The sequence below is a fragment of the Chiloscyllium punctatum genome, chromosome 5 (genome assembly GCF_047496795.1).
Source record: "Chiloscyllium punctatum isolate Juve2018m chromosome 5, sChiPun1.3, whole genome shotgun sequence".
Taxonomy (NCBI): Eukaryota; Metazoa; Chordata; class Chondrichthyes; order Orectolobiformes; family Hemiscylliidae; genus Chiloscyllium; species Chiloscyllium punctatum.
In genome coordinates this window covers 4,833,681-4,853,980 of record NC_092743.1, presented here as the reverse complement: position 1 = coordinate 4,853,980, position 20,300 = coordinate 4,833,681, and the positions used below count along the sequence as shown (strand labels likewise).

Here is a 20,300-nt window from a genome sequence, read left to right as displayed (position 1 = left end):
TCTTTGCCCCAATTTCTATCCCTCATGGACTGAAATTGATTCTGGAAGCCAAACCGTGTTTTATGGATCAGCTCATAACCATCAGCCCCTTCAGCTGCTAACCTTGTCGATTTAACTCTCTGCTCTTCCCCATGAGTTTGTGCTGCTTCAGGCAGTGAATTTTTGAATTCCTCCAAAATAATTATCTCTCTCTAAGAGTGTCGTAGATTTGCTATATTTTTAAAGTCCTTATTCACCTATCAAAATTACTTTGTTTGATCCTTTCAAACTCAATATAGGTTTGACCAGGGTCCCTCCTTAGATTCCTGAAACTTTGTCTGTAGGCTTCTGGTACAAGCTCAAGATAGCTTAAGATACACTTACACCCCAGATACCTCCTCTGATAATGACACAAGTACCTCACTTGCTCTACTGACAAGTTTGGTTTGGATCAACAAAACCCACTTGGTCACTGGCCACTGCATTTGTTTTGCCACTTTTTCAAATGAGATGAAAAAGGCTGTAACATCCTTCTCATCAAATTTAGGCGAGGCATGAATATACTTAAGCAGATTCTCACCAGGCATTTGATTACCAGGGGCTTGCTCATCCTCACTCATTTACTCATTAAGCCTACCTTCAGCCTTCATCTCCATCCTTTTAAGCTGACTTTCCTTTCTAAATGTCATTTTCTGAAGTTCAAACTCTCTCTCTTTCACTTTCCCTTCTGCTAAAGTCCTTAGTTTATTTTCTTTCTCATCCGATTTAATCGGAACTCAAACTATTTCATTTCTGCTTCTAACGGAAGTTTCTTCACTTGTAATTAAAGTTTAGCTATCTCTTCAGATCCTAATGGGGTTCCAGCAAATTTAAATGCTGAGCTACTGCTGCAATCATCTCATCTTTCCTTACGTTAAGAGGAAACTTGAACTCCAGTTTGTTTACTACTTCCCACAGCTTGGTCTTATTTGCCTTTTCAAAAACCCCCAAGGTCACTTCTTCCACCTTCAGAAAACTCTGGTGACTGAAACACCCTTTGCTATCCCAGCGCAGTTTAAACCAACCAAATCAACACCTGGAACAAAGACACCAACACCTACCACTCGTTGCCTCCCTGTTAACCCTGCAAAGAGCCCCCAGTCTGTTATGGACCAGGCCCAACCCCTCAGAACGTTTTTAAATAGGTATCCCAGATCATAACTTTGTGATTTGTTTTAGATAAGTGTATAGTGGATATTCCTGAAGTGAGTTAGCTGAGCCGACTGCTAAGTTTTAAACAAACAGAATTTACTTACAAAATTAATGAAACACAAGGAACAGAAAAAAAACCTGATAATTTAGCCTATCTAAAACCCAATGGACAATCCCGACTTAATGACGGTGTTCCGAAAATACTTGCAACAATCCCAATAAACACATCCCTTAGCACAAAAAGTAAAAATGAAACAAACCAGGCTTACAGACTTGAAGTTAGAGAGAGAGAGAGAGAGAGTACCTGGCGGGAAATGTCCCAGCAGCCTTTCTTCACACACACTGCTACTGAACTGAATCAAAAACTCTAATGTAAATGACGGCTAGCTACACAGCTAGCTGGCCACTCCCCTTTGATTATACCTTGTTTAAGATATGAAAACCTGAGGCCAGAGGCATTATCTTCAAACCCAGCCTAGTTGGAACCTGGCCAATTACCCCCTCTCTGGAAAAACTCAAGAGCTAGGTAACCTTGTAAACAGACCAACATTGTGACATCTGGAATAAGGTGGGGGAACAGAAATGAGAAAACTGGTGAAATCCATATTGATACCGTGTTGTTGGAGTGTCCCAAGGCAGAAGATGAGGTGTTCTTCCTCCAGGCATCAGGTGGTTAGAATTTGGCGGTAGAGGAGGCCCAGGACTTGCATGTCCTTGGTGGAGTGGGAGGGGGATTAGATGAAATGCAAGGGAACAAGCTCGTTGTTATTTGGTCTTGCATATTCCTTGGGCATCCTTTTTTTTTGTATTCAATTAAATCTATCTTTTCCTTAACTGTTGTTTTACTTTTAATATCATATGATCAGCTTTAAATAACTGTATTTTAATTTTTATGTACTTTAAATTGTGGGGATGAGATGGGAAAAGAACTGTTTTAAACCTAAGGATTGCTGAAGGGTTATTGCATTCCTTGAACATGGATAATTGACACTCATTGTAGGTATTGTTTACACAGCTGCTGGATCAAGAAGCACATGAGCTGGAGCTGAAGGTGCACACAAATAAGTGTGTGTGTGTGTGTGTGTGTGTGTGTGTGAATTTTTAAGTGGCTTAAACATTTAACTCGTAGAATTATATGTCATGATTCATAATTGTATATTAGCAGTTGGAGTATAAATAATTCTTGTTAAGTCTTGATACCTGGTCTATGCTTTCAATAACCTGACATTGGAAATCCGATGAATGTGGAGTTTTGCTATTTTCAATAAAACTTTGAAGATTTGTAACGACTCCTAAAATAGAGGGGCTTGATTTCCAAAGTGATACTATATTGATGCAAAAAAAAATGCTTATGTTTATGATTGTTTTGGCTCAGGCCAAGTGGGAGCTCCGAGTTGTGAGTCATCAGAGAATTTTGAGATCATCACTGGATCATGATTGGACATCGGAAGATCATCAGTTGAGCTGAGCTGCCATCGGTAATCTTCATGCTGACTTCGGCCTAATGCCAGTTAAGTGTACAGCCAGCCAGACCTATGGCCTGTGCAAATACCCGTGCCCCAGGCCAGGGTGTCTGGACACAGTTATGGTAACCATGAAGAAGGTGGAGGAAGGATCGTCGGTCAACTGGACCTTCTTTGTGAAGAAGGTCCTCCTGAATTGCTGCGATTTCCAAGCAGTGGATATTTTCTGTGAACAGAATTTCCCCAGTAGGGGTGTTTCAGTGTGACCTTCTGAAGCGTGAAGCAACAGGAGCAGCTTGTGAAGATATTTGAAGGGAAAGGAGGTGAAGGTCCCCTCTCCATCCTGTCTGTGGTGTCATTGTTCATCCTCCTCATGCAGAGAAGCTAGGTTGTTATAATCTGTATTTACAACCCTGATGTCCTGACAATAGATATCCTGACTTTCCTGGGAAGTTACACATAGCTTGGAACAGGCAACACAAAAAGTGACAGGTCAAGGTGACCCAGGGGAACATCCTCTATCCGCCCTCCAGTTTTACAATCGGAGGGAGCTGAGGCTATCTGATACATGTGGAGACGTCTAGAATGTGCCGAACCTGAGGGAGGTCAGGATGCATGGCAGTGGACTGCAAAGTGACCCTCTGCAGGAACTGCAAACAGGAGGCTCACATGACTAAGGACCGCAAAGAGTCCAAGAGCTGCAACCTGTGTGGAGAAGCAGGCTACCTATACAAGGTATGTGCAAGACTGGGACCACATCGGCACACTTGGCCAGAAGTGGAAACTCAAGCAATAGACCTCTAGTAAAGTACCAGCCTCCAAGAAGACAACAGAAAATATATAATCAAGGAAGGCAAGATTTGCTGGAAAAGAAATGAAGATTTTGAGAATGATTAAACCGATGGAACCTCCACCTGAGAATACAGAGTCAATGGAGGAGACAACAGTGAACAAAAAGGTGGGAGGTGTAGCAGGTGGTGAGGAGTAACTGCAAAAGGAAACCCTTCCCTCACACCGGCCCACCTCAGGTTAACAGCAGAGTGGAAAGTAACAATTGTACAAAGGACACATCAACAACTTCTCTTCCAACAAAGATGTATGGGAGGATCATCATGCGCAGAAGAGGCAAAGTGTCAAAAGGGGAGAGGAGATGAGCACCCCACACTCAGGATATGCTGGATATCATGAGGGGCCCCAGTGAAAACCCATCTCTTGATGTCAGGAACCACTAGGTATACAGCACAGCGCAGCTCCAGGAAGCTTGGAGCAGCAACTTTCTGAACCAGGAGCAGGGCTCGATAATCTTTCCACTCCATTCGGGACATGACATGAGACTTTACCTTCCTGTGTCATCTCCTGGATTGGGACTGCTGACTTGAAGGAGAAGATGGTCATAGGACAAACATGGCTATGTTATGCATCTGGCTGCTTGCAAGAATGCATTGGAGACCTTTGGGGGGATCTGGCAATCCTCAATTCACAAAGATATCAAAGCCATTACCAATGCAATATGTGTCAGATCAAACCACTTTCCTTGTGATATAGTTAATGTTACCAACCAGGCAGTAGACTTTGCCAACGTGGCTTGCTTCCCCAAGATGTAGCCAACTATAGACTTTACACACAGAACATAGATAGAACATAGAACAATACAGCACAGAACAGGCCCTTCAGCCCACGATGTTGTGCCGAACATTTGTCCTAGCTTAAGCACCCATCCATGTACCTATCCAATTGCTGCTTAAAGGTCGTCAATAATTCTGACTCTGCCACTCCCACAGGCAGTGCATGCCATGCCCCCACCACTCTCTGGGTAAAGAACCTACTCCTGACATCTTCCCTATACCTTCCACCCTTCACCTTAAATTTATGTCCCCTTGGAACACTCTGTTGTACCCAGGGAAAAAGTCTCTGACTGTCTATCTATTCCCCTGATCATCTTATAAACCTCTATCAAGTCACCCCTCATCCTTCGCTGTTACACACAAAAGGCCTAGCACTCTCAACCTATCCTCGTACGACCTATTCTCCATTCCAGGCAACATCCTGGTAAATCTTCTCTGCACCCTCTCCAAAGCTTCCACATCTTTCCTAAAGTGAGGCGACCAGAACTGCACACAGTACACATGTTTTAATGTCGCTGACTTCAACAACTGAAGTTCCATTTCATCAATGTACAAATTATCTGTGATCAAAGGCACCATATCTTAGAAGTCTGTGCCAGGTACTCTGCAAGCTGCCGTGATGCTTTTTCCTTGAGAACGCTCATGTACCTGATTTATTTCAGGGGCCAAATACCTTACAAGAGAAGCATGCAAACCTAGTTGATGAATCTGTAACACATCCACTGACTGATGGCAAATGTACTTAGAATGCATCCTATTCTTTCATCAGGACCATGGTGGAACAGAAGGTAGGCCTTTGGAATAGGGGGTTCCAATGCTTGGATCAGTTTGGATGAGGTGGGAGTGGGGATGTGCAGTGCAGTCCAGACAGGTTATAGAGTGTGTTATAGTAACATTTACGTACTTTGTCCTGCATGAATGGAACAAGCAAAGAGGGATGGAATTGTGCTGAAGAGCTGGAAGAGCAGCATCAGTCTACTGAAGATGAAGATATGGAGCAAGAGGAACATCACCTACAGTATTATAGAGTAGTGTCAGGTTATACAAGACAGCTGGGATTTATGGGCGGCACGGTGGCACAATGGTTAGCACTGCTGCCTCACAGCACCAGAGACCCAGGTTCAATTCCCGCCTCAGGTGACTGACCGTGTGGAGTTTGCACATTCTCCCCGTGTCTGCGTGGGTTTCCTCCGGGTGCTCCGGTTTCCTCCCACAGTCCAAAAATGTGCAGGTTAGGTGAATTGGCCATGCTAAATTGCCTGTAGTGTTAGGTGAAGGGGTAACCTCCACCTAATGGTGGAGGGGAATGGGTCTGGGTGGGTGGCGGGTCGGTGTGGACTTGTTGGGCCAAAGGGCCTGTTTCCACACTGTATGTAATCTAATCTAATTGACACCCAATTCCAATTGTTGTGAATTGAGTGAGGCCACCATTCATTGACTCTAACTTCATGGTTGTTCAAAAGGCAAGCTGCCCCTGTTTAATACCAGAAGGAAGTACAGCTTTCTTGTTTGATGTTTCTTTGCTTTTCCTGTTGCTCAATAAAAGTTAAAATTAATACTTTGAAGCTTCACACCAATGATTCTCCCACATTGAACAATGACCAGATGTTATTGTAGGCAGTACTTTATATAGGAACACAAGGAGGCCAATCAGATCCTTGAGCATGTTCTATCATTCAATAAGGTCATGGCACATCAGTGGCCTTACTCTATATATCTACCTTTGACCCATATCTGTTAATACCCTTGCTTAACAAAACTTTTACTATCTCAGATTTAAAATTAACAACTGATCCGGTGTAAATGCTGTTTGTGATACAGATTTTCCAACCTTTACCACCGTTTATGGGTAGAAGTGCTTCCTGACATGACATAGTTCGAACGATATTTAGCCTTTGTAGCTTTATTCTTGCAGCTACAGTTATAATCACAATGATCAGAGATGATGATGCAAATCAGTAATGTGAACTTCTCTTTCCATTGAAGTATTGCTCATGCTGCCTTTGTGGCCTCAGAGACTATTCTTTTCATTTCCATCCCACTGTTTACTGTGAATGGCCTTTTGTAGTTGGCAATTAACCGAGCGCACAGATGATCTTTAAAAATGGTGCCTGCAGCATAAATCCCAGAAGGTCTCAACAGTGCTGAGTACTTTCTCCATTGGTGTGTGCATAATAGCACAAGCAAAGTGCCATTCTTGGTAGGGCAAACATAATGAGCTGGGCAGGAGAGAAATGTGATAATTCTGTCAAGCCCATAAAAAAAAAGGCTTTCCATGAAATTCCCTGCAATTAAATCCTTCTTTGGTAAAATTCAGCCTATCGTTTGTACTTTCTCTTTTGCCTGTAATGCTGTTTGCGCAACATATTATACACAACTTAACATTCACATTTTTTTTGGTAAGAGCTGACTTTGCAATATGTTATTGTAATGGACCAGACAAAGCCGCCTCAAAATATGCAAAAGTGATAGCCTAGACCTTAATACTTCATTTTATTTAAAGACAAGTGTAAGGCACTGTGTTCCAGTGTATTTGAATGGTTCACTATTAGGCTTTAATCAAAACACATTTTATTCTTCCAACACAGTTAAGATACAAACAAAAAAAGAAGAATTGTTATAAATTTAACTCTATTGAAATACTTAATAAAATATTATTCAACTACTAATCATCTGTTCCCATATAGCAGCCTCCCATAAACACAAACAAAAGCAGAAATTGTTGGAAAAGCTCAGCAGCTCTGGCAGCATCTAGATTAGATTACTTACAGTGTGGAAACAGGCCCTTCGGCCCAACAAGTCCACACCGCACCCGCCAAAGCGCAACCCACCCATACCACTACATCTACCCCTTACCTAACACTACGGGCAATTTAGCATGGCCAATTCGCCTGACCTGCACATCTTTGGAGTGTGGGAGGAAACCGGAGCACCCGGAGGAAACCCACACAGACACGGGGAGAATGTGCAAACTCCACACACAGAGTCGCCAGAGGCGACTGTGAAGAGAGATCAGAGTTAACATTTCAGAAGGATGTGTTCTGAGGCAGGGTCACTGGACCCAAAATGTTAACTCTGATTTCTCTCCACAGATGCTGCCAGATCTGCTGAGCTTTTGCAGCAATTTCTGTTTTTGTTTCTGATTTACAGCATCTGCAGCTCTTTCAGATTTTATCCCATAACCATAGCCTTGGTAAAGGCAATTTCAGCAAAACAGATTTTCCTCACCTGCTTTCTCTCTTCCAGTTCAGGAGAAAGGAACACTGAAAGAATCAATGTAGCAGTAGAGGGAGAACTGTATCTATCAGCTTCAACAGCTAACTTTAAAACCCAAATGAAAGCAAAACTAAAACTCTGGGTCTGTGAGAGCCTGACTCCGCCCACTCAATTTTTTTCTCTAAAAAAACACTCAGGGAGTTTCGCACTATTTACCCACAGTTTTTGAAGCAGACATTCCAGTACCACAGTGTCAACATCTCCCTTCAAGAAACAACACAGATCAAATCTCTCCTAAAGACATAGTACCATCAGGGTGTAGCCATGGTTCCAGTATCCAATCGCATGTTTTGCTGTGTATGGAGGTTCATGTTTAAATGCTGCTAAAAATTTCACTTAGCTGGGTGTCAAGAGTATCTTATCCTGTATTATGAAATGGAAATATGATTTCTCCTCATTTTTGTTTCTGTCCAGTTTTATTTCCTTTGGTGACTAATGGCACTTTAGTGCTTTGTGAATCTTTTCTGTGGATTGCATCCTTACTGCAGTCGAGAGGCTTCATCATTCCATTGATCCTGAAAGTGATGTTGTCAGGAATTCTCAACTCTTGGGAGGGCCACTCATGACAGTAAGATTGGAGAGGAGGAATCCAACAAAACATAATCCAAAAAAAGAGTCCTCAACAGTGATGGATGGAGAAGATACTTGTGTGATATCAACAGCTGTGATAGGGGATGAAAATCCCCAATTGTTAAGGTTCCCTTGCTACTGGAACTGGGTATACCTTGTGTCAATGACCATATGTCTGTTGACGTGGGAATGTTGTTGCATATCAAAAGATGTCCTGCATAGGTGTCTATTAGAGGAATTCTACCCCACCACACACACAACACAAGCCCCACAGCAGTTGTTGGGAGATGATAGGGAAAGGATTGAGATCTGGAAGTCTCAGTCTTCTGTCTGGTACATAGGCTGATCAAGCTCAACACTGTTGATTTGCTCTTGGAATACAATTTTTTTTTTCACTCTAAAGAGAAATATAGCTCCTTCCTTCCTTCTCCCTCCCCCACCCCCACCCCAGGCTGCTTAGCTGTAGGAGTAAATCACATAGCTATTGGCAACACAACCAAAGCGCTAGATGGCAGCATCGGAGTAATTGCACTGCATTCAAGCTCCTGCTCTGGGCTTTGTCTGCCATTGTCTGCTTTCATTGTTTCTTTTTCTTTCTTTTTGCTTTTTTGTTTTGTTTTAAAGGCTTTTTAAAGTAGCAGCAGGAGAAAGCAGGCCAGCAGTGTGGAGGAGGGAGTGGGAGCCGGCAGTGTGGGTGGACAGAGTGTGGGACCCAGCAGCGGGAGAGTAGAATGAGCCAGCTACTCCAGAGGGTGATACTGGCATAATAGGCCCATCTGCCTTAGGCTGGCTGCATTCTTTTTTTCCCTTCTCGTCTTTCCTATCTTCTGGAGTTCTAGAGAGAGAAGCAGCAGTGGCATCAAGGGGAGGCTGGCAGAGGCTGTAGGTCATGAGTGGCATTGGCTGAAGATTCATTGGGTGGAAGCGGCTGTGGGCCTGAGCCCAGCGTGGATTGGAGCAAGCCCGAAGTATCAGTGAGGGAGGTCCCACAGCATCTGTGGTGCGACAGCAAAAAGCTCGAGGTTTTCCAGAGAATGGGCCAAAGCATGAGACCGAGCCCTTTCAGGGAGTGCACTTAAGAAAAGAATGTTAAACTCTGACCTTTATCCCTTTATAATCCTTCCTAGTATTAAATGGAAAAATAATGTTAACCTTTAACTTTATTTTTCCACTTATACTAATAACAATGGTAATGCACGGTGGCACAGTGGTTAGCACTGCTGCCTCACAGCGCCGGAGACCCGGGTTCAATTCCCGCCTCAGGCGACTGACTGTGTGGAGTTTGCACGTTCTCCCCGTGTCTGCGTGGGTTTCCTCCGGGTGCTCCGGTTTCCTCCCACAATCCAAAAATGTGCAGGTCAGGTGAATTGGCCATGTTAAATTGCCCATAGTGTTAGGTAAGGGGTACATGTAGGGGTATGGGTGGGTTGCGCTTCGGCGGGGCGGTGTGGACTTGTTGGGCCGAAGGGCCTGTTTCCACACTGTAAGTAATCTAATGGTAATGTTTTACTTGGAGCTGTTTCGCTATGTTTTGTACCTAGGTACCTTCAATCTTAAGATGGCATCATGTGTGGTGACATTATACACTTTTCAAATGTACTTTTTTTACATTTGACAGTAAAGTTTAAATCAAATCAAATCAGGTAGAAGGCCTTTGTAATTGACAAGCACGCATAATTCCCCAAACAAATCAGTTGATTGTTGATGGCTGAATTTCCATTCATACATCTCCACCTCCGCTCTCACCTCACAAACCCCCTGACTCAAGTTTGTCTGGAACTAGACTTTCCCCCCCATTGCTTGAACAAACACCTGTGTAAACAGTACTTACAATGAGTGTCAATAATCTGCTTTTTAAAAAACTGTAATTAATCTTTCCACAATCTTTGTTTTTTCAGAACAATTTTAGTCTACAATACCAAAAAAAGCTTTGCAGCACACATTGATCTAAAAGGTAACTCACCATCACCTTCGAAGGGAAAATAAAGAAAATAAATGTCACAATCTAATGACATTCCAAAGTGCTTTACAACCATTTAAGTGCTTTTGAAGTGGATTTGTATTATAATGTAGGAAACACGATAGCTAGTTTGTGTCCAGCAATTATCCACAAGCAGCAAATGAATTAGTGGCCAGATAATTTGTACTAGTAATGTTGAATGAGAAACAAGTATTGCTGAAACACTAGGACATTCCCTTGCTTTTTTAAGTTGCGCCATTAGATCTTTTATGCCCACCCAAGAGAGCAGACAGAGGCTTGGTTTGACATCACAGCACCTCCAAGTGCTCTGGAGTGTCAGCCTAGATTATGTCAGTATCTGGAGCAGGACTTGAGTCCACAACTTTGTGTCAGGCTTCATCAGTACTGTACCATACTCATAGATAACTAATGAAGCTTTGTTGAATCTACCAAGAAAGCATTTCAGTTTGATTTCTAGGAAATATTATCACATTGTTTTGTCAATTCATTTAATTAAAGACACATGGACTAACTGTTCAAGACAAACATGGCTAAGTGCTTGGAAATGTTTTAACGATGTGTTAAGCAAAAAGATGTTAAATCTATATTATTGATTGCTTAAAATAGGAAGGTGATAAATGTTATTTATTCAGATAACAGCCATGTTACATATTAATAGTCTGTCACATTTTGGTAATTATTTTGTATTGGTTAAAGAAGTAGAAAATTATTATGTTGTGAATTGAAGCTTCTCTTTTGATACATGAGCAGGAAGTCAAGGCAGGCACCAGATATTAAGCTGAGGCCCATTTAATATCTCAGATTCATAGAGATGTACAGCATGGAAACAGACCCTTCGGTCCAACCCATCCACGCCAGATATCCCAACCCAATCTAGTCCCACTTGCCGGCACCCGGCCCATATCCCTCCAAACCCTTCCTATTCATATACCCATCCAGATGCCTCTTAAATGTTGCAATTGTACCAGACTCCACCACTTCCTCTGGCAGCTCATTCCATACACGCACCACCCTTTGTGTGAAAAAGTTGCCCCTTAGGTCTTTTATATCTTTCCCCTCTCACCCTAAACCTATGCCCTCTAGTTCTGAACTCCCCAACCCCCAGGAAAAGACTGTCTGTCTATTTACCCTATCCATGCCCCTCATAATTTAGTAAATCACTATAAAGTCACCCCTCAGCCTCTGACACTCCAGGGAAAACAGCCCCAGCCTGTTCGGCTTCTCCCTATAGTTCAAATCCTCCAACCCTGGCAACATCCTTGTAAATCTTTTCTGAACCCTTCCAAGTTTCACGGCATCTTTCAGATAGGAAGGAGACCAGAATCGCACGCAATATTCCAATAGTGGCCTAACCAATGTCCTGTACAGCAGCAACATGAACTCCTAACTCCTGTACTCAATACTCTGACCAATAAAGGTAGGCATACCAAACATCTTCTTCACTATCCTATCTACCTGCGACTCCACTTTCAAGGAGCTATGAACCTGCACTCCAAGGTCTCTTTGTTCAGCAACACTCCCTAGGACCTTACCATTAAGTGTATAAGTCCTACTAAGATTTGCTTTTCCAAAATGTAGCACCTCACACTTATCTGAATTAAACTCCATCTTCCACTTCTCAGCCCATTGGCCCATCTGATCAAGATCCTGTTGTAATCTGAGGTAACCTTCTTCACAGTCCACTACACCTCCAATTTTGGTGACATCTGCAAACTTACTAACTATACCTCAGATGGAGTTAGGCCACAATTAGTCATGTTGTCATTAAATGGTGGAATAGGTATGAGGGGTTAAATACCTACACCTGGTACTATTTGACATATGAATGTGGAGTAAGCGTAGGCCATTCAGCCCCTTAAACCTGCTCTGTCATTTAAAAATATTATAGCTAATCTGATTGTGGACTCAGCTCTATGTTGCTACCTAACTGAAAAACTTTGACACCCCTGTAAGTCAAGAATCTCAGCCATCTCTACCTTAAAAAAAATTCAGTGAATCTGCATCCATCACTCTCTGGGTAAGAGAATTCCAAAGTATCATAATCCACTGAAAGAAAAGATTTCTCATTACATCTTAATTGAGAACTCACTTATTTTGGATCTGTGTGGCCTAAGCATTATTTCTCCCATGATACGAAATATCCTTTCAACATTTATCTTATCCAGTCCTCTCAGACTCTCATCCCGAACCAGAGGGCACAGCTTAAAAATACAGGGTAGACCATTTAGGACAGAGATGAGGAGAAACGTCTTCACCCAGAGAGTGGTGATTCTGTGGAATGCTCTGCCCCAGAGGGCAGTGAAGGCCCAATCTCCAGATTCATTTAAGAAAAAGAGTTAGATAGAGCTCTCAAGGATAGTGGAATTAAGGGTTATGGAGATAAGGCAGAAACAGGATACTGATTGAGGATGATCAGCCATGATCATATTGAATGATGGTGCAGGCTCAAAGGGCAGAATGGCCTACTCCTGCACCTATTGTCTATATTTTGAGAATGTCATTGTAGTGATTGGAATGAGAACCAGGTGGATCTCATTGACTATGCAATCCTTGATTGGGGTTGTCAATCTGGGTCAGGAGATTCAATTAAGTACTATTGCTGTTAGGCAGTAGTGTGGGGGAAAATAAGAAAAAAAAAACAAAGAGAGAAAAGAACAGGAATGTCAGACAACCTGCTCACTCTGAGAGCTGGTTCTATAAAGGAGAAAAAAAAAACCCAGGAGATTTAGAATCTCCTTCGTTTAGGGAACTGACTCCATGCTGACTGGGCAACAGTCACTGTGTTACTGCTGCTATTGGTTTCTGCTTTTGTTGGGGGAAAAAACCTGATTCCTAAACTGGCTAAATTATATAGCTAGTTTGTTAACTGGTATTCCTTTTTTTATTGAGGACTGATTTCTAAACTGCCTGGTCTACACAGTCACTGTGTTTCAGGTATAACTGCGTTCTCATTAGAGATCTGTTGCCTCACTAGCTGGTTACAGTCTGTGTGTTACTCTTTTCTCTTTTACTTTGAGAAGAGGACTATGTTGACAAGGACTTAGCCCTTGCTCTCTGGTTTTCTTTCATTTTGTATGTGTTTTTACTTTTTTTGTTTTGGTGTTTGGACTGAGTGTCTGTAAGAAAATACACATTTCCAGATGAGCTGTTCCTGTGGGTCGACCTGGCCCTTTGTTGGTGGACTATGCCTCTGTAAAGACTGAACAACTGTGTTAGTGCTGGGAGGTGAGCATTTGCTGGATCCTGGGCTTTGGGAGTGGACCAAACCTCTGAGTTAACTGCACCTTTACAATGTAGTCTCTTTCTGAGGGTGGGCCTAATTCTCAATGGATGGGCCAGGCCCCTATGGAGACTGGACGTGTGTGTGTGTGTGCGTGTGCGTGTGCTGTGGGATGTGCATTTGCTGCCTTCAGGAGTGGACTGTGCCCTCTGTCTGGCAATGAACTCTGCAGTTTGGAGTGAATTCTATTTTTGACAATGTACTTTGTATACTGGAGTGGACTCTGTTCCTGGGGAATAGAATCTACTTTTTGATGTTTATGGTAATGGATGCTGTATTCCTGAGGTGTATTCTGTATTCTATGTGTGGTTTCTTATCTAAATAGGACTGTCTTGTATGAATTTGTTACTACTTTTTTGTGATGAGTGAAAGTGGGATTTGAAGTTTGTCCTTTTTTTTTTGTCCTTGAAATCTGGTTGAACGGTAGGGTTTGACATCTTTTGCCACTTCTTCTCTCCCTTGTGAATTGCTATTTCTCAGAATTAACATGGATGAATACATTGGTTTTGTTTTATTAAACAGTACAGTTTACAATCAGAAGATTCAGTCTCCTTATTCCTTCCACAGTCCAAAGATGTGCAGGTTAGGTGGATTTGGTGTTATGTTAAATTGCCTACAGTGTCTAAGGATGTGTAGGATTAGCCATGAGAAATGTAGGGTTACAGGAGTAGGGGATGGCAATGGGTCTGGTTGGGATGTGTTTTTTTTTTTGGAGGGTCAGCTAGGAAGAAGTGAGAGCTGGAGATCCTAGTCAAGAGCGTGGTCCGAGGAGCCGGAGAATTGACACTTTGGGCAGAATCTCACCAGCCCTCGTCCCACTCCCAGCATCTTCCCCTGCCAGCACAAGAAGTATAAAACCTGTGTCCACACCTTTGTCCCTCCCCCCACTTCAACTCTTTGGAGGGTTGGTGTGGACTTGATGTGTCAGGAGTAGGGTAGGGGGATGGACCTGGGTGGAGTGCTCTTTGGAAGGTCACTGTGGACTTGATGAGCCATATTGTCTGCTTCCACAGTGTAGGGATTCTATTCTATGCTTCTATAATTGGCTGGTCAGAGCCCATGTACTGTACATATGTAAATAAAGGATGACATGGTGATGGGATACTGGCCTTTTCAGTTATGTCAGTGGTGATGAGAGAAAACAGTACACTTCTGAAGAAAATTTGCTCAGATTATCCTTGATCTCATTGAATGGCAGAGTAGACTTGATGGGCTGAATGGCCTACTTCTGCTTCTATGCCTTATAGCCTTATTGCAATTTTGTTAAAAGTTGAGGAGAGTAACTTCACTCTCATACTTTCCAAGTTTTATATTAAAATCAGTGATAGACCAAATTCCTTTCTTTTTGCAGGATGGTGCTACATCACTTTTCCTGGCAGCACAAGGCGGCCATCTAAATGTGGTTAAGATGCTACTTGCGTCAGGAGCAAAGATTGACCAACCAAGACAGGTACACAAATTATGATTTACAATTGAAGGGATATGTGAATTAAGTTACTTTGACTCTGTTGAAACAGTAACTTGAATTTAACCTTGTCTTGAAAATAAGAGAGAAGAAAAATGCAATCTTGACTAGTGAAGCACCACACCTTTAGATGTTAAAGCCTATTCAACTTTCTGTATATTGTACTCTCCAATGCTAGATCTGGGCCCAGTGCATAAAACTCTCTGGCAAAGTTTGTAAGTCTATAATGCAAGTCTACAATTCCTAGTGTGTACTCATAATGTGTGAATGCTGACACTAAGAACACTTTTTTTTACATGACTTATTTTATTCAATAAAACTACATTAATCAAAGACTTTTCCCAAATCCCTGTGAATATTTCCACTAGGTATTTACCCAATTTCCATTTGAAAATTTATTACTGAATATGCTTCTGCCAATCCAAATCTTATCAATGCATTGCAAAATAGTTCAAATTGGTTTGAATTTTACAGCTCACTGCTGGCGTACTTGAAGAAATAAAATACATGGCCTGCCTGCTGCCTTCCTGCCACCTCCGACCTAACTCCCACATTAATATTGAGCATGTAAGGGGGTCAGGTAGCCTGCCTCCTTTTGGTAAGTAGCTAAATAATGGTCTAAAGCATGCCTCCATTCTGAGCCTATGTAACCTGGGTCCCTCTTCCTTTTCTTCATGGACTTTGCCATGATGTCTGCACACACGCTCCACTAAATTCCCTGGGCTTAATAAAATCTAGGATCCATCAGATGACTTTGACCACTTTTAGGTTTGACAAGCAATCATCCATCAGATTGGCTCACAGCTCTCCCAAAGATTCCAAATGAGATCAGAAACCCCATTCTGACTCCATTAAGCAGCCATCTGCAAATTGAGGCTGCTGGGCATTAGATAGGTGGACTGATCATGGATTTCTCCAGTGGCAGGGAGACACGCAGCGGGAAATATAACACAAACCCCTTGTAAAATACACCCCCTTTGTCTCCTATCCAGTTCTTTTGCGAGTTTTATTTTTTTTCTTTCATGGGATAGGGGCATCATTGGTAAGGACAGCAGATTTTCTTCCCTAAAGGACGTCAGTGAACCAGATGGATTTTTATAACAATCCATAATAACTGTCATGGTTATCATGAGATGAACAATTAATTCCAGATTTTTATTAAGCTAGATAAATTCATTGCTATTAAATCTCCAAGCAGTAGAAATAGATTCACCTTGTTTACTCTATTAAAATCTTTGGAATTGTCTCCTTGATTTGATCTGTAGTGATTGTAACAAGATTAGCCAGCTTGTTCTCAGAATATAAATTCCCTAATTGTGGCTATTAATCTGGTCTAATCAGGCTGATACAAAAAGATGAATGTCAGGGGTGTTGAGAATGTGAACGTTTGACTCAGAGACATTGCTAATGTCAAAGGCTAAATATTTCTGAACAAAGGATGCTTGGTGATGGGATGCAGCCTCTGAGGTGTTATTTCAGGAGTGATAGGGTAAAAGAATGATACTGAAGAAACTCGCTGTCAACAGTTAGGGGTGGCTGGGTAGGCATTTTCTTACATCCAGCTTCTATGTGGGAAGTTTGACTTTGTTAACCCTACCATTGATGACTGTGCTGTGCCCAAAATTGTAAAGAATGCGTCATTTTTTTTCCAGGCTAACTATGTTGTGGCTGAAGAAAAATGAATAAAGCTCCCACCAGCTCTATTCATAGTCACCCACACAGGTGACTGTATGGAGTTTGCACATTCTCCCCGTGTCTGCGTGGGTTTCCTCCCACAGTCCAAAGATATGCAGGTTAGGTGAATTGGCCATGCTAAATTGTCCGTAGGGTTAGGTAAGGGGTAAATGTAGGTGTATGGGTGGTTTGCGCTTCGGCGGGTCGGTGTGGACTTGTTGGGCCGAAGGGCCTGTTTCCACACTGTAAAGTAATCTAATCTTAAACAGTTTATGGAGCTGCAGCTTTTTTTTTTCTGTCATTAGGTACCTTTTGCATACGGTGTGTTAGCTTTTATTAGTAGAGGGATTGAGTTTTCAAACTACGAGGTCTTGCTGCGGGGGTACAAAACCCTGATGTGGCCACACTTGGAGTATTGCGTACAATTATGGTCATCGCATTTAGAGAAAGGATGTGGAAGTTTTAGAAAGGGTGCAGAGAAGATTTACTAAGATGTTGCCTGGCATGGAGGTGAGGTCTTACGAGGAACGGCTGAGGGACTTGAGGCTGTTTTTGTGAGAGAAGGTTGAGGTGACTTAATTTAGATGTATAAGATATTCAGTGTTGGGTGAACAGTGAGAGCCGCCTTCCTCAGATGGTGATGGCTAGCATGAGGGGTGATTGATATAGGACAGATGTCAGAGGTAGTTTCTTTACTCAGTAGTAGAGGCATGGAAAGCACTGCCTATAACAGTAGTAGTTTCACCAACTTTAAGGGCATTTAAATGGTCATTGGATAGTCATATGGATGAAAATGGAATAGGGTAGGATAGATGGGCTTCAGATTAGTTTCATAGGTCAGCACAACATTGAGGGCCGAAGGGCCTGTATTGCGCTGTAATGTTTTATGTTGTAATGTTTTCTGAGGCACCAGATATTAAACCCTTTCAAGACATAGTTAAGGAATATTAATAACCTAAGCTTCCTTTAATTCTGAGACATTATTGCTTTTACTTGGCTATTTGAGAATCAGGAGAATCTATAATTGGAGTTTTTGACTTGATTACGAACACAGGCAGAAACCTGTAAATTTGGTTTAACCCTCAATGAGATGCTGGAGACAATCTAGTTTGTGGGTTCAATGATGTGATTACAAAAACAGCTACTGGCTGAATCTCAACTGGACTTCAACTGTCTTTATCATTGGAGAATGCTGCAAGTGAAGCAAATGAGTAGCAAGATCTTCCAATAGAAGTGGACACAGTCACCAACCCACCTGAGCTTGGGGAGCACCACTTGAGAGGAGCAACAGCATAGCCTCATTCAGGAATACCCTGGTAAGAGTAACTCTAGGTCAGCCCACAGCAAAACCCGAAAACAAAGCCAAGTCTTGGCCAAACAGTTACAATTTTCTTCAGGGAACCTGCCCTGTAAAACATTGTAATTGTTGATATGTGGATTTGGAACAGCAATAGAGTCCTACTAGACTTAAATGGAATAAGATAGCTCATAGGTTTTGGAAGCTCCACCGTATCTGGTTTGGAACAGTTAAATTGCTTTGCAACATCAAAATCAGAACCAATCAAGATAAACATTCGATTAATTGGCATCTATTTCAATTAGAGGTCAATACTGGTGCATCTGTATCTGTGACTGCAGAACAAACTCTTAATAAAACTCACTTTGGACTCCAGCTCTTAGGTTTCTGCAGGACTTCATCTAGGCTGAGAACCTATACCAGGACACCTTTGCAGATTAAGGCTACAACCTCTGTTTCGGTCCCTTATGAAAAGCAGCTGGTTCAGTTGCCAGTGATTTGTAGTAGAAGTCACTGGCCCAAGCTTGATTGGGTGAAACTTGTGAGCAATTCACCTAGATTGGCTCAATGTTTTTCAGTTCGAAAATGGCTGCCTGAGTGAAAGTCCTAATTAGATATCCGGAGATTTTCCAGTTAAGTCTAGGGACCATCCAAAGAGCCAAAGCAATTTCTCATGGTGACCAGGAAACAACTCTGTATGGTCTGTCTGTGCCATTTGCCTTTTGGGCAAAAGTAGAGATGGAGCTCTGGCTGGAAAGTGAAGGAATCATCAAGCCAGTCCAGTTCATGGAATAGGCAGCACCAATCACATCCATTTTGAAAACAAATGGGCCAGTTCTGTGGGGCTTTTAAACAAAGAGTAAGCCATTTTTTTGCAGTTGGAAATCCCTCTGAGCAAAGCTGGTAGGAGGTTTGTCCTTCACCTTGACATGAGCCACACTTACTTGCAATTGCATTTTGACCAGGATTCTCGGACATATGTAGTGATTAATATCCATAAGGACACAATACATTCAGTGTATTGTCAGCCTACTCAATTTTTCAGTGGCTGATTGAGAACATTTTGCAAGGTGTCCTCAGACTGCCATTTACCTAGATAACATCCTGATACCAGGGAAGGTTAATAAGGGACACTTAGTGAACTTGGGTATAGTCCTAAGGTGTTTTTCCAAGGCAGGCATATGCCTAAGAAGGGAAAAATGTGTTCCAGACCCCAGAAGTGACCTACCTGAGCTAAAGAATCAACAAGACTGAGTTACATCTGTTGGAGAATTAAGTGTGGGTGATCAAAGATTTCCTGGCCCCACACTTTTTTCTAGGAGCTTGAGTCATTTTTGGATGTCATAAATTATTGTGGAGAATTCATACCTGGCATCTATCCTGGTAACTCCTTACTAAAAGGTCAGCCTTGAAAATGGGTCTCAGAGACCAGCTGTAGCTTTCGATGAAGTAAACCAGCAACTATCATCCTCTAATGTATTGGCACACTAGGATCCCAAGAAAGACCTGTCATTGATGTGCATTGCCTCATGGAATGGCATCGAGGTGGTATAAGCTCATAGGTGGCTCACTAGAGAAGAATGTCCATAGCCAAAGTCTTTGGTACTTAAGCTAGTGCAAAGCATAAATATGCCCAAATAGATAAAGAAGGATTGGTGGTCATATTTGAAGTCACAAAATATATCAATGCCGCTTATGGGTGAAAATTCATGATAATCATGGGTCATGAACCACTACTTGGTCTACTTAAAGTGGATAAGGCAGTGCCACACATTAGCTTTGAGCCATATTCGGCAGTGGACTCTAATATTAAATGTGTATAATTGCAAATAAGAATGCTGTCTCAGTGGCTGAACAGCAAATGTGGATGCATTGAGCTGCCTTCCATTAGCAGATGGTACCCCCAGTGGAAGAGTCTGTCATGACATTGAATTTTCTGAACAGGCTACCAGTAACAGCTAACAATATCAAACTTTTGACATAAAGATCCAGTCCTTTCCAAACTGAAACAATCGATATTAATGGAGGAAACCAAGGGTCATCACAGCTAGAATGAAAACTTTTTTGGACTGGAGAGAGCGCTCACTTGGAGAATGACAAATTATGGGGAGTAAGAGTGATTGTCGCCCTCATTCAGGCTAAACTCCACCAAGGTCATCTGGAGTCTCCAAAATGAAGATGTTGGTGAGGAGTTATATCACGTGGCCAGGCCATATGGTGGGACAATGTCCATAATGTTCAACAAGGACAGAGTAACACCAACACTCTCTTCTCACATTCATGGAAATGTCTGGGTAAACCTTGGACTCGGTTGCATGTCGACTGAGTTCAACATTTCTAATCATTGTAAACGTCCACTCAAAGTGGTTGGACATGCATAGTCCATTTGGCAAACACTGGAGCAATGATAGAAACATTGCACACATCTTTTGTGACACAGGAGTCCTGGAGGTATTGGTCACAGATAATAAGCCATTGTTTACCAGCAGGGAATTTAGT

The 20,300-nt window shown here is 42.2% G+C and overlaps 1 protein-coding gene across 3 annotated transcripts in view; it reads left to right on the top strand.

Moving 5' to 3' along the window:
• ankrd29 (ankyrin repeat domain 29) overlaps positions 1-20,300 on the top strand; it is a 99,332-nt gene that overhangs the window by 44,124 nt on the left and 34,908 nt on the right. For all 3 annotated transcript variants that reach the window (XM_072569675.1, XM_072569674.1, XM_072569676.1), the window contains one exon: positions 14,717-14,815. In XM_072569675.1, coding sequence (XP_072425776.1) covers positions 14,717-14,815 — 99 coding nt within the window. The remainder of the gene's footprint in view (positions 1-14,716; positions 14,816-20,300) is intronic.